At 43.1% G+C, this 25,113-nt stretch overlaps 5 protein-coding genes across 5 annotated transcripts; all 5 read left to right on the top strand.

The window, feature by feature from the left end:
• Window positions 1–6,724: 6,724 nt before the first annotated feature.
• On the top strand, window positions 6,725–7,951 carry BJ212DRAFT_1449037 (uncharacterized protein; the record flags this gene model as incomplete). Its single annotated transcript, XM_041338628.1, has 7 exons — window positions 6,725–6,736; window positions 7,289–7,370; window positions 7,419–7,555; window positions 7,577–7,782; window positions 7,804–7,807; window positions 7,829–7,879; window positions 7,907–7,951. The coding sequence occupies 7 exons, from the start codon at window positions 6,725–6,727 to the stop codon at window positions 7,949–7,951; spliced, it is 537 nt and encodes a 178-aa protein (XP_041188622.1).
• A 442-nt stretch (window positions 7,952–8,393) lies between these two features.
• BJ212DRAFT_1236425 (uncharacterized protein) lies at window positions 8,394–8,669 on the top strand (the record flags this gene model as incomplete). The annotated part of the gene is made up of 1 exon (XM_041329540.1): window positions 8,394–8,669. A coding segment is annotated over one exon (276 nt), but the record flags the coding sequence as incomplete, so codon positions are not given.
• A 4,676-nt stretch (window positions 8,670–13,345) lies between these two features.
• Window positions 13,346–15,569, top strand: BJ212DRAFT_1485037 (uncharacterized protein; the record flags this gene model as incomplete). The annotated part of the gene is made up of 7 exons (XM_041340914.1): window positions 13,346–13,444; window positions 14,470–14,634; window positions 14,679–14,850; window positions 14,903–14,926; window positions 14,980–15,054; window positions 15,109–15,292; window positions 15,341–15,569. The coding sequence occupies 7 exons, from the start codon at window positions 13,346–13,348 to the stop codon at window positions 15,567–15,569; spliced, it is 948 nt and encodes a 315-aa protein (XP_041188620.1).
• An 834-nt stretch (window positions 15,570–16,403) lies between these two features.
• BJ212DRAFT_1303019 (uncharacterized protein) lies at window positions 16,404–18,363 on the top strand (the record flags this gene model as incomplete). The annotated part of the gene is made up of 9 exons (XM_041333354.1): window positions 16,404–16,458; window positions 16,501–16,518; window positions 16,639–16,698; window positions 16,760–16,888; window positions 16,938–17,533; window positions 17,575–17,675; window positions 17,820–17,862; window positions 17,917–17,945; window positions 18,147–18,363. The coding sequence occupies 9 exons, from the start codon at window positions 16,404–16,406 to the stop codon at window positions 18,361–18,363; spliced, it is 1,248 nt and encodes a 415-aa protein (XP_041188619.1).
• A 5,201-nt stretch (window positions 18,364–23,564) lies between these two features.
• On the top strand, window positions 23,565–23,786 carry BJ212DRAFT_1280853 (uncharacterized protein; the record flags this gene model as incomplete). The annotated part of the gene is made up of 1 exon (XM_041331580.1): window positions 23,565–23,786. A coding segment is annotated over one exon (222 nt), but the record flags the coding sequence as incomplete, so codon positions are not given.
• Between the last annotated feature and the right edge of the window lie 1,327 nt (window positions 23,787–25,113).

Below are 25,113 nucleotides of genomic sequence, written 5' to 3'. Positions count from 1 at the left end.
AAGATCAGACTGCTGATCTTGTGGAACAAAACAAACTGGACACAGGAATTTTCCCTTAAGTCCATGTATCAACACCATGACACATCTACAATTTTTATGAGCCTCACAGTAGAGTAGTACTAAAACTAATATTGTGACTTACTGTTCTTCATAATTGGCACTCAAGATCAAAACCAGGGGCCAGAGACAACATTGGATTCCATCTCCACATTCAAACCAATAGCCCATGTTTGAGTGCTTTGCAACCAAGGCAAGAAGCTGGTAAAATGATGTATGCCAGATGGCATTTTTGAAGTCCACATACTTCTTCTTCTTTGTGTGTTCCTGATTCTTGACAATCTAAATCAATACAATTAGTAAACTACTAACTGAATCGGCCTGATGCATCAACAATGGGCAGCCAGCCAACAACATGACCGCCTCCTATGGCAGTATTACTGTTATGAATATGAACCAGCAGGTTGGCAATGCAGGCGATAATCAGATAGCCTTTTTGGCTCCCAAATGATGATAGTTTATTTTTGTCTGCATACAGAATGAACACCAGCAGTTTGGCATCCAGGGAAAGGTGTGACTAAGTTATGAACATTCAGCAGGATATCATTAATTTAAAAGGATAGATAACAAATGAAGCATCAAAACATACTTGTGCATTCCAAAATGCATCAGCAGTCCATAGTTCATCAATGAAATGTACAAACCTTTCTCCATTGAATTTTGAGAGACGTTGAGCATCAAACACAAAGTGAGGTGCAAGACATCTGTCTTGCCATGAGTCAAGTGCCCAATCCCAGAGAGGGCGGTAGTGCATGTCAAATTCATGTGCCTCTTTTTCAAAGGGAACAGATACTTTATCATGCTAAAACTGCACACTAATGATAAGCTTATTATATTGTTGGTAGTACTACATAAGACAGTGCTTACTCTAGTATAATGTTGCAAAGCAAGATCCCAGAGGGAACAAACTTCATCATGATTTTGCAATGTGGATGTATCTTTGCTGCTAGCAGATTGATGCACAAGATTGAGAAGGTGATTGGTCTGATCCTTTGTCATCACAGCTTCAAGAGCAATCTCTGCTATTTTGAAATTGAGTTGTGTGTGGAAGGGTTCCCATGGTGAGTTGTGATGGGGCACATAATCTTTCATTGGGCAGCTGTGGGAGAACTCAGAGACATGACATACAGTGGAAGGGAGGGAGTTGGCTGTGGGGATGATATTCAACTTGGATGTCATCAAGCTCATGAGTGGTTGGGACCAGGATCAGGCTCATAGAAGTTGGGTAATGTTGCATCATGGTCCATTGGTGGGTACCATCAAGGCGATGACCCTTGATTATCTGGCACTTGTTACAATCATGTATGCACCTATTTCATTTTCCCTTTCTTTACCTTGTATTATGTCATGAGCTGCATGATGCCGCTGCTAGACTTATCTCTGACTCATATGTTGTATTACATCATGATCACCATTGCCATCGCTAGATGGTCTATTCTTGTTATCACTGACACATCCTTTCTTATCTCTGACTCATCATTGATTCCATACCTGCCCTAAACCACCTATGATTCACTATATATAGTTGACAATGTATCTTGTAGCACTTCACTTTAATCTTACTAGGTTTTACCTGAACTATCCTTCACTCCAATCTCTTGTCGTCTGAACCATACTTTAAGATAGAAGCACTCCTTCTGTCTTAGCTTACACTGAATGCTTGACTTATCGTCTCGTGTAGAATCTCGACAGAGGCCCTAACTCTTATCGAGTTGTCTATTGTTAGAACTATCCTAGTTCATAACAGCACTGTGTTTAAATTAGTCTAGGGATGATATCAATCAAATTGATTTGAACTTACCCATGTCTGATTCTGTTGCCCAGATTGCAGTGGTGCTCACTATATTACAATAAGAAACATTAAAAGTGCAGTAATGTAATCAAAACATAACTGCTCACCTGTAGCAGACAACTGCGTGTCCTCAAAACATTGTAAATTATTGCAAATCTTACAATGCTGCCTTCTAAGTTCTGTAAAATGATGATTAACTATAAAATATCAAGTGCATCAGATAACTGAATCAAGTACTGACCTTTCTTTTTGGCTTTCTGAACTATATCAGTGAATTCCTCATCTTCCAGCTGTTCCTGCTCTTTCTTTGCACAAGACTTTGAATGGGATCCTAACCCCTGCATGCAGACAACTGCCCCACATTGATCGCACACCACAAGGTCCAATACCTGTTGTTTTGACTTGGGCATTGGTGTGTTGTAATGCCAATGGGATATGAGTAGAAGATGAATGATGAGCAAGTTGATGGTGGTAGTCTATTATTAAAAGCATATCAGTCATATTAGTAATAACATCAGTCGCATCAAAATGACATTGAAACTCTGCCTAAGGCATCGTAATGAGCTCAAAATCAGGTCAAAATAATTTGGAGGTACATTATAACATGTGACCATTATGATGCTGGTAAAACATCTCCAACATACATAACCACAATAAAGTCTAACACTTGTGTTCAAGATATATTCCACACTGTCACTTGGTGCAAGTGTGAGCAGGAAGCCAAGGTGGCATGCCAGCACTACTTGGTGATACATACAAAATAATAGTTGCTATTTGGAACACCAAATAACTTAGGTACACTAGTACATGAGGAAAACTTTGCTCAGACCTATGCCTCACTTTGCACCACAAATGACTAAATAAGTACCACAATGAATTCTGAGATCAAGAAAAATAGTAATCTCCTGCTCCCTGCAGAACACCAGAGAACCATTAGCTCCATCCATGCTATACACCATTGCCAGTCGATATATGCACACGCTCTTGGAAAGCAATAGAAGTCATGGCACTTGCTGTGTCGGAGTTGGCCATGAGCTTAGCATGAAATTCTCAAACCCCAATGATCAGGCATGGTCCCAGCACATACAACTGCACAATCATAAAAATCTGAAGAAACCCAGAATCAATCTCTGCTTCCATGGAAGACTCATTCTAGAGAAATGATGAACCATGGTCGCATGCAGAGGTAAGTGATGAAAGATTGACATACTGCTAAGAATGTTGGAGAGAAATAAAGAATGAGGGTGGAGCAAGAAACAGCAACAAAGCTGGCATGTCCAATCCTCCAGTGGAAACAGGGACCAATATTCACAGTATGAGCTCACCTTGCAAAGTAAAGCACATGAGTTTTCATCAATACCATGAAACAATCCATCATAATCCCTCCTGGCAAATGTTGTCACAGTTCACAGAAGTGTTTTATTGCAATCCAGACTGCGAGACACAGTGGATAGTATCCAAGTAGTGGAACCCAGAAGTATGTCATCTTGTCCAAGGCTAATCAAGCACTCATAGGTATTGGAGAGAATAAGTTCCTCTGGTATTCATCAATGAGCTCATGGTCATTTTTTTGTCATCCACAATTAAGTGTACCCCCTGAAGCATTCAGTGTCATAATAACAGCGACCACTCCATCGAAAATGTTGACAGCCAGAAAGGTGACAATGAGGAGTACCAGGATCCTTCTGAATCCTTGATACATGGCATATAAGTGAGTGATGACAATGACTTGCAGCATGTTTTGATCAAGTCAATATCACTGAGGTCTCACAGGTGCCAAGCTTACCCCACAGCATTGAAGATGCCACAACACCTATCCAATTTGCTATGATGTACTCAATTCAGCCTGACAAATCCGGTCAGTGATTAGCCTCAGGTAGCACAAACTCCAAACAGACTCACATCTGTAGCAGTATAATATGGCAGTCTTTGTGAACAAAGAAGCTGATAAAGAATTACACTCACTCCTACAGGGTACTGTAGTTAATCGGAGGGGGATAGTAAGCATCTGTGCAGAAGACTCACTGTATCTGTCAGCAAAATGGTCAGAATGTGGACTTTATGCCGCTGGTCAGAAGAAGTGAAGACATTGAATATATTAAGGAGACATACCCAGCATGTCCAAACTGATTGTTTAGCTTTCTGAACTCAAGCAGCAAATAAGATGCCAAGGTAGCATACCTATGATATCTTCAAGTCAGCACAACATGACAACTGTGATAAACAAACCACATACACTGAAATACAGAGCTGTCATTACAGACCAGCATTGCCTCTGGAATTAAGTGCATTTTCATGTATGTTCCTCTGACATGAGACACTACTCACCCAGATCAATTCAACCTATTTACCATTCTTAGCAAAATGGCTACTCCAGTGATAGCATTAACATACCTCCTGTCCAAATGTAAGTGCTAAAACACTTGTAAGATATCAGTAGTCCTTAAATATTATCATGCTTACCCCAATTATACATTACTCCAACTAAGGCAGTGACTGTGAAACTGTAATCAAGGTTAGATTGAAACATCAACAGCTCCACAAACCTATAAAGTAGCTAGAAAGATGATGTGCATTGATGGTCAGCCACCTGGCAGGATCATCTGAGACTATAGTCATATCAGTGGACAATGGGTGTAGGTCAGAGGTGAACTTGGTGGACATGTGGCGATGGTATCCATCCAGTGCTTGAATCACTTAAATAAAATTGGGGGATGATGTCCATTGCTACCTTGATTTACCAAAGGTAAAATCAATCCAGGGGCTAGGTCAATGTAAATGATGGTCATGAAATATTTGTATGGGCAGAAACTTGAACACCATAATTGAAGATAGGGAAATCAGCATGCCAAGGTCAGGCAAAAAATAAGCCATTCCCTAACTCTACAGAGTAGAGAGGGTCCTGTAGTGCTCAAATGTTATTTTCTCTACAAACTTTCATGTCCCATTTTCCCATGAATCTGTCACTTTCTTTTCACAGATCCTCCCGACATGCTGAATAATGATTTGCTCCTAAGTTCTTGTTTCATTTGTTACTCTTGTTATCAACCCTGTCCCTTCTGCACTCTCACTGCACACCCCTGGTCTGCGCAATAATTATCAATTTTCCACATTCAGAATTTGTGATGTGAGTTCAGTGTATAATTCATTCTTTGTTGTCTTCTGAACCTCTCACAGGGCATTTATAGTCAAGGCTCTGTGTTGCGCCCCTTGTGTTGTCGACAAGTGTGACTGCCCACCACATTTGAACTTGCATAATGTTACCGAATACCCCATATACTATGATGCACTCTATTATCCACAATACCACACTTATAGCTTTGAGACCCCTGGCAATTTTTGTGCATGGCTGTTGAAATCACTTGCATCTCATAATCATTCCTGTAACTCCTGTTTCTATGAATTTCGTGGTTGTGTTGCTTTCAATGGTGTCTCTATTGTGGTTATGCATGGCCACGATGCTCTGTCCCTCCATCCAAGTGAGTTTGAGAAGTCTGGTTATCACCACTGTGTGCTTCTGTGCAGGTTGAGTGCATGTGGTTGGGATAATGCAGCATCTGCGCTTGCAAGGAACTATGATAGTCTTCCTGCATAGATTGGTTATGATGAGCAGTTGGTTGTCAATCACCTTTCAGGCCTTCTTGTGTCAGTTCTTTCTAAATCTACCCAGTCCTTTCCAGGCACTAAACTTGAGTGGCATACAAAGGTGAAGCACATGGATGTCATTGTATGACACTATCTTTGTGCCCATTCTGTGTTTGCTGCCTTGCCCCAAACTGCTGTTGATGATACTCTTTCAGCTGTTGTCTTACCTTCTGGTTGTGAATGCTGCTTGGTACCTCTTTTGTCTGCTCCCTTCATCAGTGTGTATGGTGATGAAGTTGCTGAGGCCATTCAGCATCTGCCTCTGGGCTGTTATGCTGCTGACTATCTTGACTGTACTCATGTCCCTTGGTCTGCCCTACCAATTGAAGTTCTTGTCCATTGTCTATGCACTTTATTGGTTGATGTGCTGTCACAATGTATATGCCATTTACCTCCAAACAGGCGACCTATCATAAATACTCGATCTTGTACTAAGACTAGCAATGGTCTGGCTTGTCACACCTGCAAAAGAGCAAAGTATTTGCAGGCTGTGGATGCTGATTCACTGGTGTGGTGTGGTTAGCTCACTTTCCTTTTGCATCTCCTGGTAATTGTCTGGATACTCATTACATTACAGCCATTCTTGAGTTTGAGTATGGAGCCGACATCTTTTGTTGTCTGTCCACAGAACCCTTGTCCCTGGTTGAATGACAGAAGTTACAGTGTCATGAGGACAAAAAGGCGAAGGTTCAAGAGGATGATCATTTGCTAGAAGAGTATTGCCATGCATGGCCAGTCCCCATCCCTTGGACAACTGTGTATTCATGTCTCAATAACTATTATCAGGCTTTGAAGTGGAGTGATCCTCCTGTCTGTGCTGTATGTGCTCACCATCAAAAAAATTCTGAGCTTGTGGTGATTTCTGCTGCTGGCTCACCTGTCTTCCATCTTGAAGCCCTCCATCTCACTGACCAGTTCATCATACAGAAGTGCATTGTTCAAGGTTTGTCCACCACATTCTATTTTGATTGTCCAATCATTGATGGGTTGATGCTTGACTGTGTGGGTATTGTAGATTGCACCAGTGACTGGGTGCATCTGTTCCTGTGTGCATTATGTTATGCGTCTTTGTCCAAGCCTGGCAGTGTACCTCGCTTGGTGTTAGAAAACAACCTGTATCAAAGACAGCTGCCATTTCATTTGGAAGATATATCTTGGGTTGAGGAGAAGATCTGTGCTCTATATTGCATTACAGCTCATGTGGCATGTTTGTTTCAGTCATCTGATCCCATGCAGCCAAAGGTATTTCATGATAATACATGTGTGCATGACATAAATGTTATCTCAACAGCCTCTGTTCTTCCCTGCATGCCATCTGATGTAAATGGTCTCCTCAGCATTATCTTTGTCAGACCTGGCAAATTCAATCTTAATCAGCTTGGCACAGTCTTCTGTGTGCATAAATGAAAGATCTGGTCCTTTCTTCTGTGGCTCAAGCATCACAACCATCTGTACTCGATGATCCCTCTGGACTCTGAAGTGATGTCCCTGTATCCTGAGGACAATATTCTGCTGGGACTATCCAAATGTGTGATCAAAGACCATGAACTCAATGCACACATGGTTTTTGAGGAAGAAACTGCTGGGTTTTCCACTCATCCTGCTGAGTTGATGCATGATGATCCCAATCATGCTGAAAGCTCTGGTGCACAGACTGAACATGTCATTATGTTGGAGAAAATGGGTGTTTCTGATCCTGAGAGTGACAAGATTAATGGGCAGATGTTCACTGCTGCTGCCCTCCATAATTTATACTCATGTTCCAGCTCTCATCAAGATCTTGTTATTTGCCAGGGGTCACAAGCAATTACTGAGTACCATAATCCAGATCTGCTGGTCGTAATGTATCCCACTTTGTTTCCTTGTGGCATAGGCAGTTTTGAAGATTCACAGAGACCTACTGCTTTGTCACTCAAGGCTTGAGCCCATTACTACTTGGAGTTGGCTGACCAGTCATTCTGTTACCATCACTCTTACCTGTTTGAGGCATTGAACATGGTCCAATGCCAGGCAGCGCATTTGCAGACCTTCTTCACAGTTCACAAATCAAACTTTGATGATGTTGCTCGCAAACTCACTCAGGTCTCTGCAACAGTGTTGGACAATCTCGCATATCAATTGGAGCAAGAACACAACTATTCACAGTTTAGCAGTGAGGAGCAATTAGCCTTGAAGTTGCTAAGGCAGGTTAACACCATGTCTGCTCGAATACCAGGTTTGCAGGCTTCCAAAATCTATATGCATAATGAAATTTGTAGTTACTTCAGTTATTTTGGTCTGCCTCACTTGTTTTTCACATTCAACCCAAGCACTGTTCACAGTCCCATCTTTCAGGTGATGTTTGGCAACCAGACTGTAGATTTGTCTGCGTGTTTTCCTCACCTGGTCTTCACTCATGAATGTGTTCTCCAGCTGGCCCAGGACCCTGTTGCAGGAGCAGATTTTTTTGAGTTTTAATGGAGGTGTTGCTTCGGGCATCTTCTAGGATGGGACTTTAAAAGCAATCGCTTGAATCCCTCAGGTGGTATTTTCGGACATTTGCAAGCATTTTATGGTTCCTCTGAATACATGGAGCACAGCTCTCTTCATGGTCACTACTTGCTTTGGCTTGTTGGTGGAGCTAATCAGTCTGAAATTCATCTGATGTTGCATGATGAAGCTTATCAGAAGTGGTTCTTTGCATTCTTGGACAACATTATCCACCATTATCTGCCTGATGTAGAAGTTGAGATCAATCGCAAGTTTGACCCTCATGTTGAGCGACTGCCCCTGCTTCCATCAATTAAGGACATGGACTGTGGTGAAGCTTCTCTTTGCTATTAATGAGGATTGGTCCTCTGTGTTTGCTACCCAGGTCAAACAGTGTGGCGAATCTTTGCAATGATACAGCTGTTGCCCAGTTTGTCACAAGTATGGTAATGATGATAAGTGTCAATTCCTCTTTCCACACAAGGTCATTGAGTTGTCCCATTTTGAGCTGGAGATGAATTCAGTTGTTTTCATGTGCAAAGATCCATATGTAAATTATTTCAATCCTTATATCCTTGTTTTCTGTCAGCACAATCACAATATTAAGTGTATTCTATCAGGAAAAGGCACAAAGGCAGCCATGTTCTACATTTCCAATTACATCACAAAGATGGATTCCAAAACCTATGAGATGTTGTCCCTGTTGTCTCAGGCAGTCACTCGTGTTCCTATGCATGAGCTTCAGACAAGCCTCACCAATGACACTAAGCACATGTTACACAAGTGCCTTTCTCAATTCAATGGTCAGCAGCAAATACATGCCCAGCAGGCAGCACAGTACCTCCAAGGACTTGGTGATGGCATCCTGTCCCACAAGACCATACCCATGATGTCTTCTCTGTTGATTTCTTATGTGAAGAGTACCATTGTAGGTGAATCGCAGGTGGATGTTCCCGAGGACCAGGACTCTGATTCTGAAGACTGTGAATATGATGTGACACACGAGCAGACATGCATTTGCATTGTGATGGACAAGGATGGTAGGATTTTTGAATCAAACCAGATACATCATTATATATATTGGGCAGAGTCTTTAGTGAATATGTGTTTCTACAATTTCTGTTGGTGCATTTGGATCCAGTCCAAAGCCAAAAGCAAACACTTGAAGAACACTCATGAGTCATGCCTTGGCATCTTTCAGAGACACCCACTAAACAGTGACCACCTGCTTTGTACCACCCATGAATTGTTAGAGCATACTAATGAGGAATGTGGAGAGGGCAGTCATGAGTTGGTCCCAAGAGTGGTCAGCATGTCAATCCCTTGGTCAAACAACAGCAAGTTGTGGGCTCTCTTCATGCTCACACACTTCAAGCCATTCAGCAATACTAACGCCCTCATTCCAGATGGCACTATGGATGAACATCTATATGAGAAGCCCTCATATCATTCATCACTCCCCTATATGCAGCCTTCATTAGTTTCAGCTACAAAACCATCAACCACTTTTCCCACACTCAACCTGCTCCGGACATGCATTCCCACGCTCTGCAGACCTGCACATTCACTCCCGCACTGTGTGCATACCTGTGGTCAATTTCCCATGCCTTCGGATTACCTTACAGATGTCCTGTGTCAGTCCATTGTCCATCCTACCTCATTGGTACATATTTTGCCTTGCCTCGTGTGTTGTAACAGGTGTTGCAACAAGTGTTGCAGTCTTATTACATGTCTTTACATATTCCTACTGCCTGTCTGTCCTGTCCCTTCTGTTTCCAAGAGGGTTTAGCTAGTATAAAGTGCCTAGAGTGACTACTTTGTATTTACTTCCCTTCTACAGTATTTCCTTCCCTTAGGTTTTACTTAGGAGCAGTCACCATTAGTGCTGCTCTTTAGCCCCTATTGGTTACCTTATACCTGGACAACTTACCTTGACTTTCCTTACCCGTACAATCAATACCCTTGCCCTCACTTGCTACCTGTGCCATTCCTTAAGACTTCCCTACCCCTTACCCTAGCATCTTGCACTTCCACATCAACCGCTCATTGACTGCACTTCTGCATTCCCATGCTCTACATACCTGTGCTTTGCACACTTTCAGGTCTTTAGTATCATTGGCCATTCTCAGTAGCAATTCCCTTTAGGGTCAAATGTTCTTGCTTGCAAGTGTAGCAGCTAGGCAGAGCATCGACCTTACAACAATATTTTTGCTTAGGCACTTTATCAAGTGACTAGCCATTGTTGTGTTTGCACAACAGTGTGATGCAGGTCAATATGCACCCATTTTCAGCCCCAAAGGAGACTGAGAGTGTCGCAACCTTGACTGATACTTTGGATCCAGCTGCCATGATAATGAAGATAGGGAATGAATATCAGCTTAATGAGAAGCAGTGGGTGGCATACCATATAATAGCAGAGCACTTTGTGCACAGATTTGTTGAAAACGAGATGATCCTGCACCAGCATTGACTATGTTGATGACAGGGCCTGGAGGTAGCGGCAAAACCCATGTTGTGAAAGCTGTTCGAGCAGTCATGGTGTACTATAGCTATGGCCACATCATTTGTTTCTTGGCACCAACAGGCTCAGCAGCAGCACTTATTGATGGCATGACGGTGCACAAGGGACTTGGCATCAAAATAAAGTCTAATGCCAAAGGGAAAGGTAACCATGAGCCTGGTGAAAGTAACCAAGACTATTCTGTCATTGTCAGTGTTCAAAGCAAGACACAGCTGTGGGACGAATGGTGCCACATGGAGTATTTGCTGATTGATGAAACTTCCTTGCTGAGCCTCTAACTCCTGGCAGAGATCGATCATGCATTACAGTACATGAAGGAGAGGCTGGATCTGTGGTTTGGTGGTATTGTCGTCATTTTCTCTGGAGATTTTTATCAATATCCACCTGTAGGGGGGAGCACACTGTATACACCTATCTCTTATTATGCTAGTCAGACTGATGACAAGATTCAAAAGTGCTTGGGTCACCTCACATGGAAAACAGTAGATACAGTTGTTAGCCTCAATAAGCAACAGCATATGAAATCCAATACTGACTTTGGCAAGGCTGTTCATAGGCTGAGAGTACGGCAGTGCACCTTTGAAGATGTGGATCTGTTTAATTCTCAACTGATAAAATCAGTCAGCAACCCAGATGGTGTTGACATGGGTGATAGGTCTAACCATTCAGCTGCTGCTATCATATCCACTAATGCACTTCAAGAGGTATTGAACACAAAAAAGGCTGAGGTGTCCTGTGCCCCTGAGTGTTTGGTTCATGCAAATGCTTTGGACAAATGTTTGCATGAGACTCTTGGTATCAAGGATCATTTATATCTACTTCAAATGGATTTCAGTTCTGTCAAGGTGTCACACTCATTACCCAGAGTTATCGCTCTATATGTTGGAATGCCAGTTATCTTGAGGGTGCACAATATATCTACTGACCTTAGCATCACAAATGGTTCACAGGGAATCGTATGCTACATCTCAACAGTGGTTTGTCCTGTTGGGTTGACATATGTGAGATGTGTTATTGTGAAATTCCCTGGATCTAAGGTGCAGCTAAGAGACTTGCCTGGTTCATGTTTCCCAGTTGTTCCTGTCTCTTGGACATTCACGACTCTCTTGAAAGGTGAAAATGGTTTGGAGCAGAAACTTTGTGTCACTCATCTTCAGCTTCCTATCCAGCCTGCCTTCGCTGTGACAGGTTATTCAGCTCAAGGGAAAACCCTACCCAGCATGCTAGTGAACTTACATGAAGGAGGTTTTGGGGCATATGTAGCTGCTTCATGTGCACAATCACATACCAGTCTGTGCATCACTCAAACCATAAGTCTCAACCAGCTAAAAAAACCATTACCTGCTGATCTACTGCATGAAGTCCATCATTTTGAAGCTATCAAGGTCAACACTTATGTCCGGCTTGGTCTGTGTGGTGGAGATCTTGTCCTGGTGCCTGATGCAGAATCAGATATGGCTATTACACCTGGGTCTTACACTGCTAAGTTTTCACTTGATCCAGCTCAGTCTACAAAATGCCAGAGAGTTGACAAGTCTCTAGGTAGTGCCCTCAAGTTGAGTGCCCAGACTGAACATGACTCCACTCATGGATCCAAAAAACATTGACATGAGGGTGACACAGTGAAGGAGCTTACTGAAGATGATGTCTCTTCTTGTCCAGACTGTGGTAATGACTTATTAATGCTTGGATTTGGGTGTACTTGGTCAGAAGCTGACTGGTCATGTGCATATGATGTTGTCTTCATGATGCTGTTCCACTTATATCAAGACACTACACCACATGACAGGTCAGACTGGCATAATCTCAGTGAACTGTCTGATGCCCTTTTGCAGGTGTATGCTAATATAGCTGGGGCAGAGACCATTGAGTCCTCACCTGTTAACTTCAACAATGGATGAGACTTGCTTTGAGACCTCTTGTTCAAGATGGATTCTGTGCAGTTTCCTTATCAAGGGCATGCGGATACATCTATTTTATCTATCTTAGAGGCTGTCATACCTAACAGACTTCAGACTCTTGGTCTGGTCACCTCTGTTGGTTCACACTGTTTGCAGCAATGTGTGCTGACCACACATGTCTATCACTTATGTGATACAGACACATATCCGACTCTTCTACTACCATGTTGGCTGGTCAAGTGGGCATGGCACAAGGGGGTAGCAACAGCAGTTGACGACAATATGGCTGCATCAGACCTCCTAGCACCAGAGATTGGTCTGCCTTTGCATAATCTTCCACCCATTTTGTTCTTTGAGCAGAACACATCATCCAACAGACCTCCACCAGTACACTTCCTGAGTTTACTATTTGTGCACACAAGCCGCAGATGGTCAACTTATTTCTTAAAGGCAGTGGTGTACATTGGGGGTTATCATTTCTGCACATGCTTTGTCACTATGGCCAAGGTGTGGAAGTACAATGATAGAGAAAACAATGGCACACCCCTCCTCCTAGACCAGTACCAGCCATCTGACTTGTGTAATATTCAAACAGTAGATGGTCAATTGCCATGTCATTTCATCTATGTACTGACAGCAACAGCATATACAGCCCTCTAAAGTACTCAATACTACTGCTTGCTGCACAACTGCCCTTTTGACATGTGGTGAAACACATGGCCTTGCAAATTGTTTAGGGGCCAGTCAGTGGGTGTTTCCATGTGATCAGCCTCAGACCTGTCAATGAGTCAATTTATTTTCCCTGCAGTAAAATGTCTCATCCTGACAGCCCAGTTATCTGCAGGTACCCTGTCCCAAACTTTGTCACCCCTAATGTTCCTGATGAGACGAGACATACTAAAGAGATAGAATCTGTCCTTAGGTTCTACTTCACATCCTTCACCTCACTTACCTTCCATGATGTCCTCAAAACACTCTGCTCATCAGCACAAAGCTGCTACTGCTACAGTGGATGCTGAGATGGGCCCTCCTGCAGTACCTTCTGAGGACGAGGTCAAAGTAACTAAATCTCCTCTATATATTTCTCTGCTCAGTTGTGCCCTTTTGCAAGGTGCTTTCACTGAGGATGCTTGCAGCTATGAGAATATCCCTGAGGAAAACAACCCACGCCCCCTGTGCTGTCAAATGGGAGATAAGGCAGAATACTAGGTCAATGGAGTTGGTGAACTTTTGCATATGAGATTCATGGCAAGGCTCAACTACCACAGCCAGTATAGTCGTCTTGGGCCATATTTCAACTTGTTCAACTCTGGGGTGTGTAATATGTCACTGTTAAGGTCGTACTCAAAGGGTAACTAGATCTGAAGGGCTTCAGCCTCAGCTCGTGCGCTGTGCCCCTTACCCAAGTATTGCCCCTTATTTCAGGAAGGCAAGACTAGCGTGTCCGGAAGGTTGGATGAGTAGCGTAACAGATCCAGATGACTTCCGGATGAGGGATAAGTATTGTAAGGCTAATCCGGACGAGTCCAGACTAGAAACTAATAGTAATGGACTGTCAGGGACAGAAGTGGATATGGATAGACTATAGGAATCAATCCTAAGTCTCGGAGGGTGACGAGAGTAGGGATACTCAAGTCCGGAGGATAGGAATGAGTAGAACTAAGATGATATTCGAACTGAGGTACTACAGAAAGTTACAGGAGGTTATATACTATAGGTATCTAACAGAATGATCAATCAGCAGAGTCCAAGGCTATGTACAAAGCATGTGGATAGTCTATTGGTAAGTAGAAACAGATCACAAATCATGAAACGGAAATGAAACATAGGTAGTGGATAAGGGAGCAGGATGGATATACAGATAACCGAAATACCAGAGTTAGGGGGTTACTGAAAGGAGACGAGTGCTGGTTGTGGATTCAGATGAGTTGTGGACTGGACCAGACGAGTGGACAGATTGAATGACGAGATGTTGGAGGGAGATAAGATGTGGATCTGAGATGAGATAAGGGTCAGATCTGAGGTCCAGATATGCAGATATGACAGTCACTCTGCTAACCCCCACTAATGTAATTTGTTGACAGATCAATGTGTCCAACCTGAAAAAAACTAGAGTGCAATTCCAACTTCATTCCCTCACTCCAGAGGATGAAGACAGTGGTGACTATCCACAGGAAGCTCTAGATATGTCTTGCAGGGTGCTCAATACCCTCTCTGCACTGACAACGGCTGTTGAGGACAGGTGTAATGTTGGTCAGTGTCTGACCTGTCTCCATGATCTGTTGTTTAGTAGTTTACAGGTATTCCAGAGACAGAGCAGCCTGCAGTGTCACCCTTTGTGCACAATTATACTCAAGACTTGAGGGATTGCTATGTTCTTGTTGTACAGTCTGAGCCACTGTTCAAAGACTTACCGAAGGAAGGGTCCATGACCACTCCCAGAATTTCTCGTCAAGACATTGGCAGTGAGTACATTTGATTGCTCATTCAACACTGAACTGAACCAACACATATTAGAATCAGGTGTTCTCTTGAGTCCCAGTAAGTGGGTGACCACAAATGTTTATGGTTGCTGACATTGCGCACTTGCCAAGGCAAGGCAAAACAACTCACCCAGGCTTCTGCAGCTGCAAGGAGTTCTCGTGCAGCAAACACTGGTGGTTCTGGAGGTAATGTGCCCCCTTCAACAAGTAAAACGACCAGGGTGTTCATATCTTCCACAGAATTCCTGCGCATCCACAACTTCCATGACCTGGACAACCACTATTCAGGTCTTGGCTTGCTTAAAGAAACAAAAGTGGAGTGTCCAGATGTACGTGATGGGAATGGACTGCTTATCCACTTGAGGGAGTACAGCATTAAGTTGGCCCATGCACAGTTTGTTGAAGTCAAGGTCTATTTGAAATTGTAAGATGCACATACCACACCATTCCTCCAGTACTAACTTAGATGCAGATGGAATATTGGCAAGAGTGACAAGGATGATGCGACCAAATGTGAGAGACTCAGGTCTTGTAATTACCAACTCATCATGTGCCAGATGCAGTTGCTGCCTTCCATGGGATATGCTAAGGCAGAAGTTCTCAAAGGCAAGAGGAAGGCTTCAGAGGAGCTTGCCAGTGCTCTGCAAGCAAAGAAGCTTGCTGTTGCATCTGTCCAAGACAACAGTATGGACAAGCTCTGATCATGGAAATACCATCTTAGTGCCTTCAACATGGCACTGCTAGCAGGCTCATCTGATAACAAAGTGGTCTCATTATCCCCCCAAATTTTTTCATCTTCTTGGTCCAGTTCTTTTTTCAGTATGATATTTGCTAGATCGATGTGTCTATGGTGTGAAATGTCAGGAGATGTATACCCATATCCATAAGGCTATTGTACTCCATGCACAGTGCTGTGTGACACCAACAGGATTTCTGTGCGAAATCTTAGTACTACTGTTGTACAAACTCAACTTGGACCAATGATCCATGCATGATTGCCATAGGTGTAAGCTGGCCTTGGACTGTACTTATGTGACTCAGACTCACTGACTCAGTCATGCTAACTGCTTAACCTCTTACCCTCCATTTGTGTACATGCATTCATAACTGAGTTTTGAGGCCATGAAGTCAAGGTACTGTACATTATTGACAGAGGGCTTCTACAAGAGGACTGATTTTGTAAACAGGTATCACTATTGACCTGAAGACCAGATGTTGTGTTCTGATAACGCTGGAATTTCAAATGGTTAGTAAAATGTTTTTCTAGTTGAGTACTCCCTTAAACTAACAGACTATCATTACTTGGATATCTTAGGAAGACACCTCTGGTGAATCAATCAGGTCAGCTACTAGTATTTGTTCTGTGAGACTGGCAGATCAACAGGTACCACTGGCCCACACAGCTTTCTGTGCTACTTGTGTAACTGCACCAAGGGTATTCTTTGCAGGTAGTATATAATTGACAAAGGATTACCACAAGATGACTTACATCAATCAATTTTGTCAACAGGTATCACTAATGAAACAAGGCCCAGATGTTGTGTTCTGATAATGCTGGAATTTCAAACGGTTGGGAAGATTATTATGTAGGTGAGTACTCCCCTGAACTGATGTACTATCGTGACATCTTAGGTGTGGTTGATCAATTAGGTCAGCTACTAGTGTTTGTTTTGTGAGACCAGCAGTTCGGCAGGTACCACTGGTCCAAATGGCCAGTTGCTCCCTTTACATGTGATACTTGCACGGCTGCACCAAGGGTTTTCTTTGCAGGTGGGGGTCCTTTGCAGAAGTTCAAGTGGAGACTGTGTTCTGGTAATATGATGGACACAGGTAAGTAATCATGTTGGTCCACTGCAATGGCTGAGTCTAACACAAATGCCCTGTGTGTCAGTGGTATGGCTTGCACTGCAGGTCTATTACAGCATGAGTGGTACATCAACTTCAGATCAGGAGAGTGATGCACAGACCTCAAATGTCCTGCATGCTCATCAGTTATGCACTCCTACTGAAGTGGCTTCCTGTAAGCCTACAAATGTGTACTGTCTTCCTGCTAACATGCTCCATTCCAGTTCTGACCATGCCTTTGATGGTGCAAGAGGTCTATGTGTACCTCCCCATGCTGAAGGATGTCCTTGCCTGGCAGAATAGCAGTGACTGGACACAGCCTGTTGGTCAAACATTTGTGTTGCAACACCTCAAAGGCATTGTTCGGCCATTCATTGGTAACCATGTCCCTCCCCTGTGTTCCCTGATGTATGCCTGGGGCATAGTCATCACAGGTTCTTGTGCTATGGAGATGCTAACAGGGCAATACCATGTGACAAATAACCTGAACCTAGTCATACCACAGGGTAGCTTCAATGTACTAGAGGAATTTATTCTCAAGTCTCTGAATTATTGGTGGATGAATGCAGTTACTCAGCCTCATTATGCATTTTGCACAGTAGTGCAGACATATGCAAAGTACCAAAGTGGTGAACTGCACATTACTCTAATGGAGGCAATGACAGATGACATATTTGATGATGTTACAAGTTCACTGACAACAGGGGACATGATTTTCATGACTCCTGGAGGTATCATTGCCTTCTACCCTGATCTTACCTTCAAGGGAATCGTGATGCTCAACAGCACCCTGAAGGAGCACCCAACTGGAACTAGCTATGTGGGCTGTGTGAAGCATGCATGATACAAGGTGTATGACAGCACCCACTTTCTCAAGGAGCCGTGTGGTCATGTCTGCCCAGCCTTTGGCACAACATTGCGGATGGGAGCCCAGGGGGTCTTGTCCTTGAGTGGGACTCAAGGTATTCAGTCAAGTTGACCATGGCATGGTTGCACACCAGCTGGTGGCTGGCTGATCACTGTAACAATGGACTATGTGCTTTGAATCCCATGACCAATGTGAGATAGCCACAATTACCCACACTACCTGTGCCTGCTGATTAAAGGGCCCTGCAAGAGCAAGAAGCTCATATGTGCCATTACTACTATGTGAGTGCCTTCACAGACTATCACACAGAGATCTGCTGACTAGGAATTACACAGGATGGGATGTGCTTGTACACAGGCATACTGTATGCTACATGGCCCCATGCACCCGAGCTTGTGCCCATCTCATTGTGGGATGGACTTAAATGACTGAAACACATCAATAACCTTGAAGTGTTGCACTGGGTCAACTGTCTAGGTGACAACACATTCAACATCAACATGGCATGTGTTCACAAGACATACAATGTTATTGCACTGTCTTTGTCACCTGCTAATGGATACAGGTACACCTTCTTCAAGGAACACCTAGTTCTGTTTGCACCTCCAAATGCTTTGATTGCAAACATTGTTGGTAATGGCCGCATTGGGAATGCAGTGATGGGTAATGTATTAATTGTGAAGCACATCAACAGCAACAAGTATGAGATTGTTGACCTCACCATAGCCGACATGGAGTATATTAATGAGATTCTCAGACAGTGCATATTAATATATGACTAAGAGCCACAGCTGATTTTTATAAAGTAACATTGGGCACGCTGAATTCTGGACTTGATATACAGTGGTGTCATGCTCAGACCTGGCATATATTTCTGTTGTCTGTACTTCTCAGAGGGAGATCATCACACAATTGTGATGAATGAACATGCCAGTCAAATGTTTCTTGCGTCAAACTGTGTCATGTACTACTAGTTAAAGCTACTTACACAGTGAAGTGGATTACATGTAAGCATGGTAATGTTAAGTAGCTGGACATATGTGATTGCCTGGCTACCACTGAACCTGGCCACATGATGAGCAGTCCTATTGTACCACAACCACCTACTCTGGTGGCAGCACCCTACATGTGCTCCTGCAGGTGTTCATGTCATGATCATGAGGTAGCAGTTGCACACTCCATGTATTTTCTGAAGGCACATCTGATCATAAGCCAGATTTGTAGTGATATTCACTTGACAGAGATGCACTTGGTTATTATGTTGGCCATTCAACAACTCCAAAGCGACACTCCCTATGGCACTGTGCCATCTGAATTGCAAGAACGAGTTCTCCAATCGATCAATATCAGTGAAGTGGATTACATGTAAGCATGGTAATGTTAAGTAGCTATCTGCTAACCACATTCTTGAATTAGCCTTCTTCCAGTCTTCCACAGTCCAATGTTGGTCCTTTAAGGCAAAGGCCCCAATAGGCTGCAGAAAGAAGAGGCATTTTCTTCTTGGTTACAGCCATAAGATTGGCTGCCTTAAGGGTGTTTCTGACTGTTTGAGTGGGGATGGGAGTGGGGATAATGGAATTGATGAACTTGGTAGCATGGACAACATTTGAAGCCTTGCCAGATAGACTTTAATGAACAATAACTCTTTTATGCTGTAGAGTGAGCTTGAAAGACTATCCTATTTTATGATTTTCTTTCTCTAGCATGTTCTGGTTTGTGACTATAGCAATAGTAGGCTTGCTAGGACCAGTTTTGGAAGCAATTTGCCTCATAGACAAACTAGAGGAGCAGAGAATAAGGATATTATCCTTTGGAGCAGAGGAGATAGGCTATATGATAATTATGTTAAAGTTCATGATGTTATGTGGGTTCATATATATAAATAATATTAAAATAAGACCAAATATTGATTATTGTACCACTTCTATTAAGAATAATATCTGTGAATGGTTGGATTTTGTGATTTGGATATAAAGTCAAAAAAGTGTCCAAATGAGTCATGTGATTAGAATTACCATATCTTGCCTATATATGGTCTAGTTCCCACGATATATATCTCAGATTATAGCTATGATGCCAAGCCTTTAGACATCTCTATATGCCTTTATATTGTACTCAGGTGCTGGCTTGCTATTATCTAATTACTTGAAAATGCATAAACATTCAGACACTTTTTTGAGCCACTGTATCTATAAATCAAACATGTTGGACTGTGTCACTAACATCAAATGTCCATCATCCAATGGTGAAATGATGTATGCTTCCTCGAGCAACCAGCGCACTCCAATCCTAATTCAAGAATGTGGTTAGCAGATAGCTACTTAACATTACCATGCTTACATGTAATCCACTTCACTGATATTGATTGATTGGAGAACTCGTTCTTGCAATTCAGATGGCACAGTGCCATAGGGAGTGTCGCTTTGGAGTTGTTGAATGGCCAACATAATAACCAAGTGCATCTCTGTCAAGTGAATATCACTACAAATCTGGCTTATGATCAGATGTGCCTTCAGAAAATACATGGAGTGTGCAACTGCTACCTCATGATCATGACATGAACACCTGCAGGAGCACATGTAGGGTGCTGCCACCAGAGTAGGTGGTTGTGGTACAATAGGACTGCTCATCATGTGGCCAGGTTCAGTGGTAGCCAGGCAATCACATATGTCCAAACCACATGAGCAGAGCAGTGGTGGCTCATCAATGGGCAATGTATCTGGCAGGTTCAAGAAGATCAGGGAGGGGCATAATGAAGCTCCTCCAGCAACTTTAGTCACCCATGCTGAGATGCTCATGCGATGGATATCAAGCTGAATATTGAGTAAGTCATCCTTATGCTCCTGGTAGTCTTCCTTCATGGTTGGCATTGACAGCCATGAGGGCTATGAATAAATACTTTCCTGACATGACTCATAACTCAGCTGTGCATTTGTATTTGGGACAGGATCAGAATGATGTGCATGTGATTTCTTGAAACATTTTGAGACAGATTAATGAGACCAATCGAACTACCACACATCTGAGCTCATGCATTGTGTCTACATTGACATTCAGACATTCCCAATGTCTCCAATACTGCTTTCTCTCTCCAACCTGGCTTCATGCAACTTTGTAGCCTCCAAAGCAAGGTGTTCCACCAACTGCACACTTTCTGTGTAGACAGCACTAATGTTCATCTCATATGCAATTGAGTGTATGGTACCTGTGCCCTTTCAGTGATCAATCAAGCTGTCATATCTGCATATCCGGATCTCAGATCCACATCTTATCTCTGATCCTATTCACATCTTATCTCCCTCCAACATCTCGTCATTCAATCTGTCCACTCGTCTAGTCCAGTCCACAATTCATCCAAATCCACAACCAGCGCTTATCTCCTTTCAGTAATCCCCTAGCTCCGGTATTTTGGCTATCTGTATATCCGTCCTGCTCCCTGATCCGTTACCTATGTTTCATTTCCAGTTTCATGATTTGTGATCCGTTCCTACTTACCAATGAACTATCCATATGCTTTGTACATAGTCTTGGACTCTGCTGATTGATCATTCTGTTAGATACCTATAGTATATAACCTCCTGTAACTCTCTGTAGTACCTCAGTTCGAATATCATCTTAGTTCTACTCATTCCTGTCCTCCAGACTTGAGTATTCCTACTCTCGTCACCCTCTGAGACTTAGGATTGATTCCTATAGTCTATCCGTATCTGCCTCTGTCTCCGACAGTCCATTACTGTTAGTTTCTAGTCTGGACTCGTCCAGATTAGCCCTACAATACTTATCCTTCATCCAGAAGTCATCCAGATCCACTACACTACTCATCTGACCTTCCAGACACGTTAGTCTTGCCTTCCTGAAATAAGGGACAATACTTGGGTAAGGGGACACAGTGCACAAGCTGAGGCCAAAGCCCTTTGGATCCAGTTATCCCTTGCATACAACCTTAACACAAGCCCAAACTACGTGGAGATACACATGAGAAAGTTGCAAATCATTGTGGTACAGGTCATCCATGGCAAACAATACATAATTATGGTGACATCTTGCATACACACAGCCATGATCTCTTATGTCCTTTACAGTCATGACTTTGAAATAGCCTCACCAAAAATAAATGCACCTTCTGCATCAAATAGCTCAACTAAGTCTGATATCACATCTGTCATTGTGTCAAGTGTGATGTGACACCCTTGGAGAAGCAAGTTGAAAGATGTTCTGGTGCTCAAGTGAGTGGTTCACATCATGATTAGGAATTGTGACCTTATTCATATTCCTTTGTACTTGAACCCCATGTGGTACCAAGAGGAGCTTCAGTGGTGATAATGACCACCACTACCCTGTAAGAAATCAAAAAAATGGTCGATCATTCAGCTGTGCATTGGTACAGGCAACAGCTTGGTGTCTCACTTTTTTGGGCACTACATGTACTATCTGTCTAGAGACAAGAACAGGGTTGGGGTTGGATATTCTTTATCATGTGCTGCAGATCTCACATCATCTCAGATCAAGAACATGACATGGGTCAGATATGTCACATGAGTTTTCAGACTGTGATTGATTCAGATCAGACATTAACAAAGATAAATGGGTCACAGATAACTACTGTTCTTTGATCATGTGCTGAGGAAGCTCTTGTGGATGTAGATCAAGAACCTGCCAGGTCTCAGATACACTCATGGGGTTTCGGCCAGTTACTAAACCAGTACGGACATGGACAAACTAACAATTGCATACCTGCTGGTGGAAAAACATCATCCTACATTGCAAGTACTCATTAGCCAGTTATATGTACAGTTCCAAGTCAACTGAGATGCAGGCAGGTTCATCAAGGCATGGGGTAAAGAGATTGCCATCCCACAACCTATCTTCCTATTCACATGAGGAACTTTTCACCATGTGACCCAAAAAAGAGTCAGGGACTGGCGCTTGCACTGTTATGATAAAAATAGATGAGATCTACATGAAGCAAACAGATAACTCATGTTCTACCCATGTGTGAGCACATATCTCAATATCTACTATCCCTGCTCCTTGTCCTTGGGCCATCTGTCTCTTCATGAGCACCTTCTTGCTCTCTGCCTCAGTTATTGGACTTTCATATCATAATGTTGCCAACAATCATGAGTGCAAAATCTTCGATCTGCATCATGGAGTTAGTGTGGTAGTGACAGGCATTAGTTTGCATAGCCAGAGACATCCTAGTTGAGGTGTGGGTTTTTGTACCTGCGGGGCCACCTCAGGCAGTACTTTTCGGGACCTATAAAGGGTCTAAGAGACCTGGTTTCTATGTTGTGGGAAACTAGTCTCCAAGACCCACCCTCCCGCCATCTAATTATAGTTCATGCTCTTGTATTCCTTCACAGGCCTCCAGCACCTCCCTGCGCCCCTCTACCATAGCCCTCTCAATATCCTAGTACTACTCAATCCACCATTTAATGCTCTCGCATTTCTGGGCACCTCCCTACCCACCCACTTTGTTTTGTGATAGGCTAAGTACCATGAGGCACCATGCTGCATCCACGACGATTCCATGTGGTCTCAGTATGCGCATAATGTTAAATACAGTTTGAGTCTATGTACTAGCATTCTGACATTCACCCATTCACCACTCCCCAGCAATAATGCGTCGTGCAGACCAAGTGTCAGTGCTAGCCTCCAGCCAGGGGCTTGGGAGGCATTCTGTTAGTCCCTGCAAGTCTCAAGACAAGAGAAAAACTCAAACCTTCATCATTATCCCTGGTGCAGATATCAAATGTCGCAAACTTGCCCTATGCATGGAAGCACTCATCAATGCAAGTTCAACAGAGCCAACCACTACCCCTGCACTCAATTCAACCAGTTCTTACATTGACATGACTATAGACCAATTAAACGATGGTGACAAATGGGTGTATGAATTGGATCATGCTAAACCAGAACTTCAACATCACCCTTTCTGAATCAGTGCGACAAGACACGACCAATTGAGTCCCAATGCTGTATCCTTCCTGACAAGACATCACACAAGCTCTATGGAAATTGGACAGGAGTTATCCCCACCTTAATCGAACCTCTCTTAACTTATCTTGCAAGAACTTTCAGACAACCACTTGAGAAGTCGCATCCTATCATATCCGCATATGTTACTAGTTCATGTGCTCAAAAGTGCACAACCATTGTTTGCCTCTTCTTTGACCATAAGTGTATCCAGGCTTCTTGTCATTGAGGGCCTAGCTTGACTTAACTTTAGGATTTGTCTCAACCGACATCCTGAGCTGCAATTGCTCCACACTCCCACAAGTCCTTATTTGCCATGGTTTATTCCCCACTGCACCCATGCAGCCAAGGATGGCAGTGTCTATAGAATTGCTTTCCTTTTATTGAGCACTGTTTGAATGTTCATGTGACACAGTAAATGCACTCACAGCTGCATTGAAAACTCATTACACTTGCTGAGGGTTCCAATTAACAGACTTGCATGTAAGCATATGCTTCTGATGCTTGTGATAATGCTTACCGTGAGTTACAGGGATACACCATCCAGGAACTCTTCAGAAAGAGTCTTGGAAGTGCAGTTCAGTGGTATGATATCCTTCAGATTGAGGTGGAGCGAAAGATCAAAGGCACAATTCAGCAAGCTCATGACAAGATCCATGCTGCTTATGAGCCCTCACCTCCCTATCTGTCAACAACCTCTCATAGCCCTCCAACAACCTCTCATAGTCCTCCAATGACCTCTTGTGTCCCTTCAATGACCTCTCACGACCCTCCAACGACCTCTCACGACCCTCAAGCATCTCTCTTACACAGGGAGTGTTGCGCATCAATTCTTGTTGAGCACTGTCCTGCTTGTTTTGCAGGAGTGATGTATGGCTGAGCACTTGATCGAGGAGGCGATATTCACATCACTACAGATGGAAACTTTCATCATTGTCACCAGTGCTCAGCTGGTGACTGCCCTTGCTTCTACAAACCATCATATTTCTTACCAAAGATGTATGTCAATTTAGTTGGCTCTCAAATAGTCAAGAAACGGAAGTGCCCTGCTATGACATGGGCACCAAATCTCATACCTAATGAGGTCATCGACCAGTGCAAGAACTCATATGAAGCTGCTGATGGCAAAAAGCAGAAGGCTGCTATGGATAGTTTCGACGACACTGGTTTGATGGTGCTCATTTGCCACCATGATATCCCCCTATTCTTTGCAAACATTGATACACCTGGTGAGCAGCAGAAATATGCTGTCGCCTTATTAGAACATCTGTTCTCACTTCTTCCTACCAATGCAACAGTCATTACTTTGTATGATGTTGGCTGTGTACTATCTCGTTTGCTTTCACAGGTATGCTTTTCAATCATTCATTGTGTATTCACCTAGTAACAACTTGCAGTATGACATTCTAGACACTTCTATTACTTCATGCCTCTGCTTTGCAATGACGGCTATGCATGCCTATGGACACAAGTGGGGATGCCAGCTTATCTACAATCCCCGTATGTGCAGTGGACTCGGTTTATCAGATGGAGAAGGCACCAAGCAACTTTGGTCA

This window comes from Suillus subaureus (assembly GCF_016647635.1).
Source record: "Suillus subaureus strain MN1 chromosome Unknown BJ212scaffold_38, whole genome shotgun sequence".
NCBI classification, from domain to species: domain Eukaryota; kingdom Fungi; phylum Basidiomycota; class Agaricomycetes; order Boletales; family Suillaceae; genus Suillus; species Suillus subaureus.
Note: the sequence above shows the minus strand (reverse complement) of the source record. Positions and strands in the feature narration are given on the sequence as shown.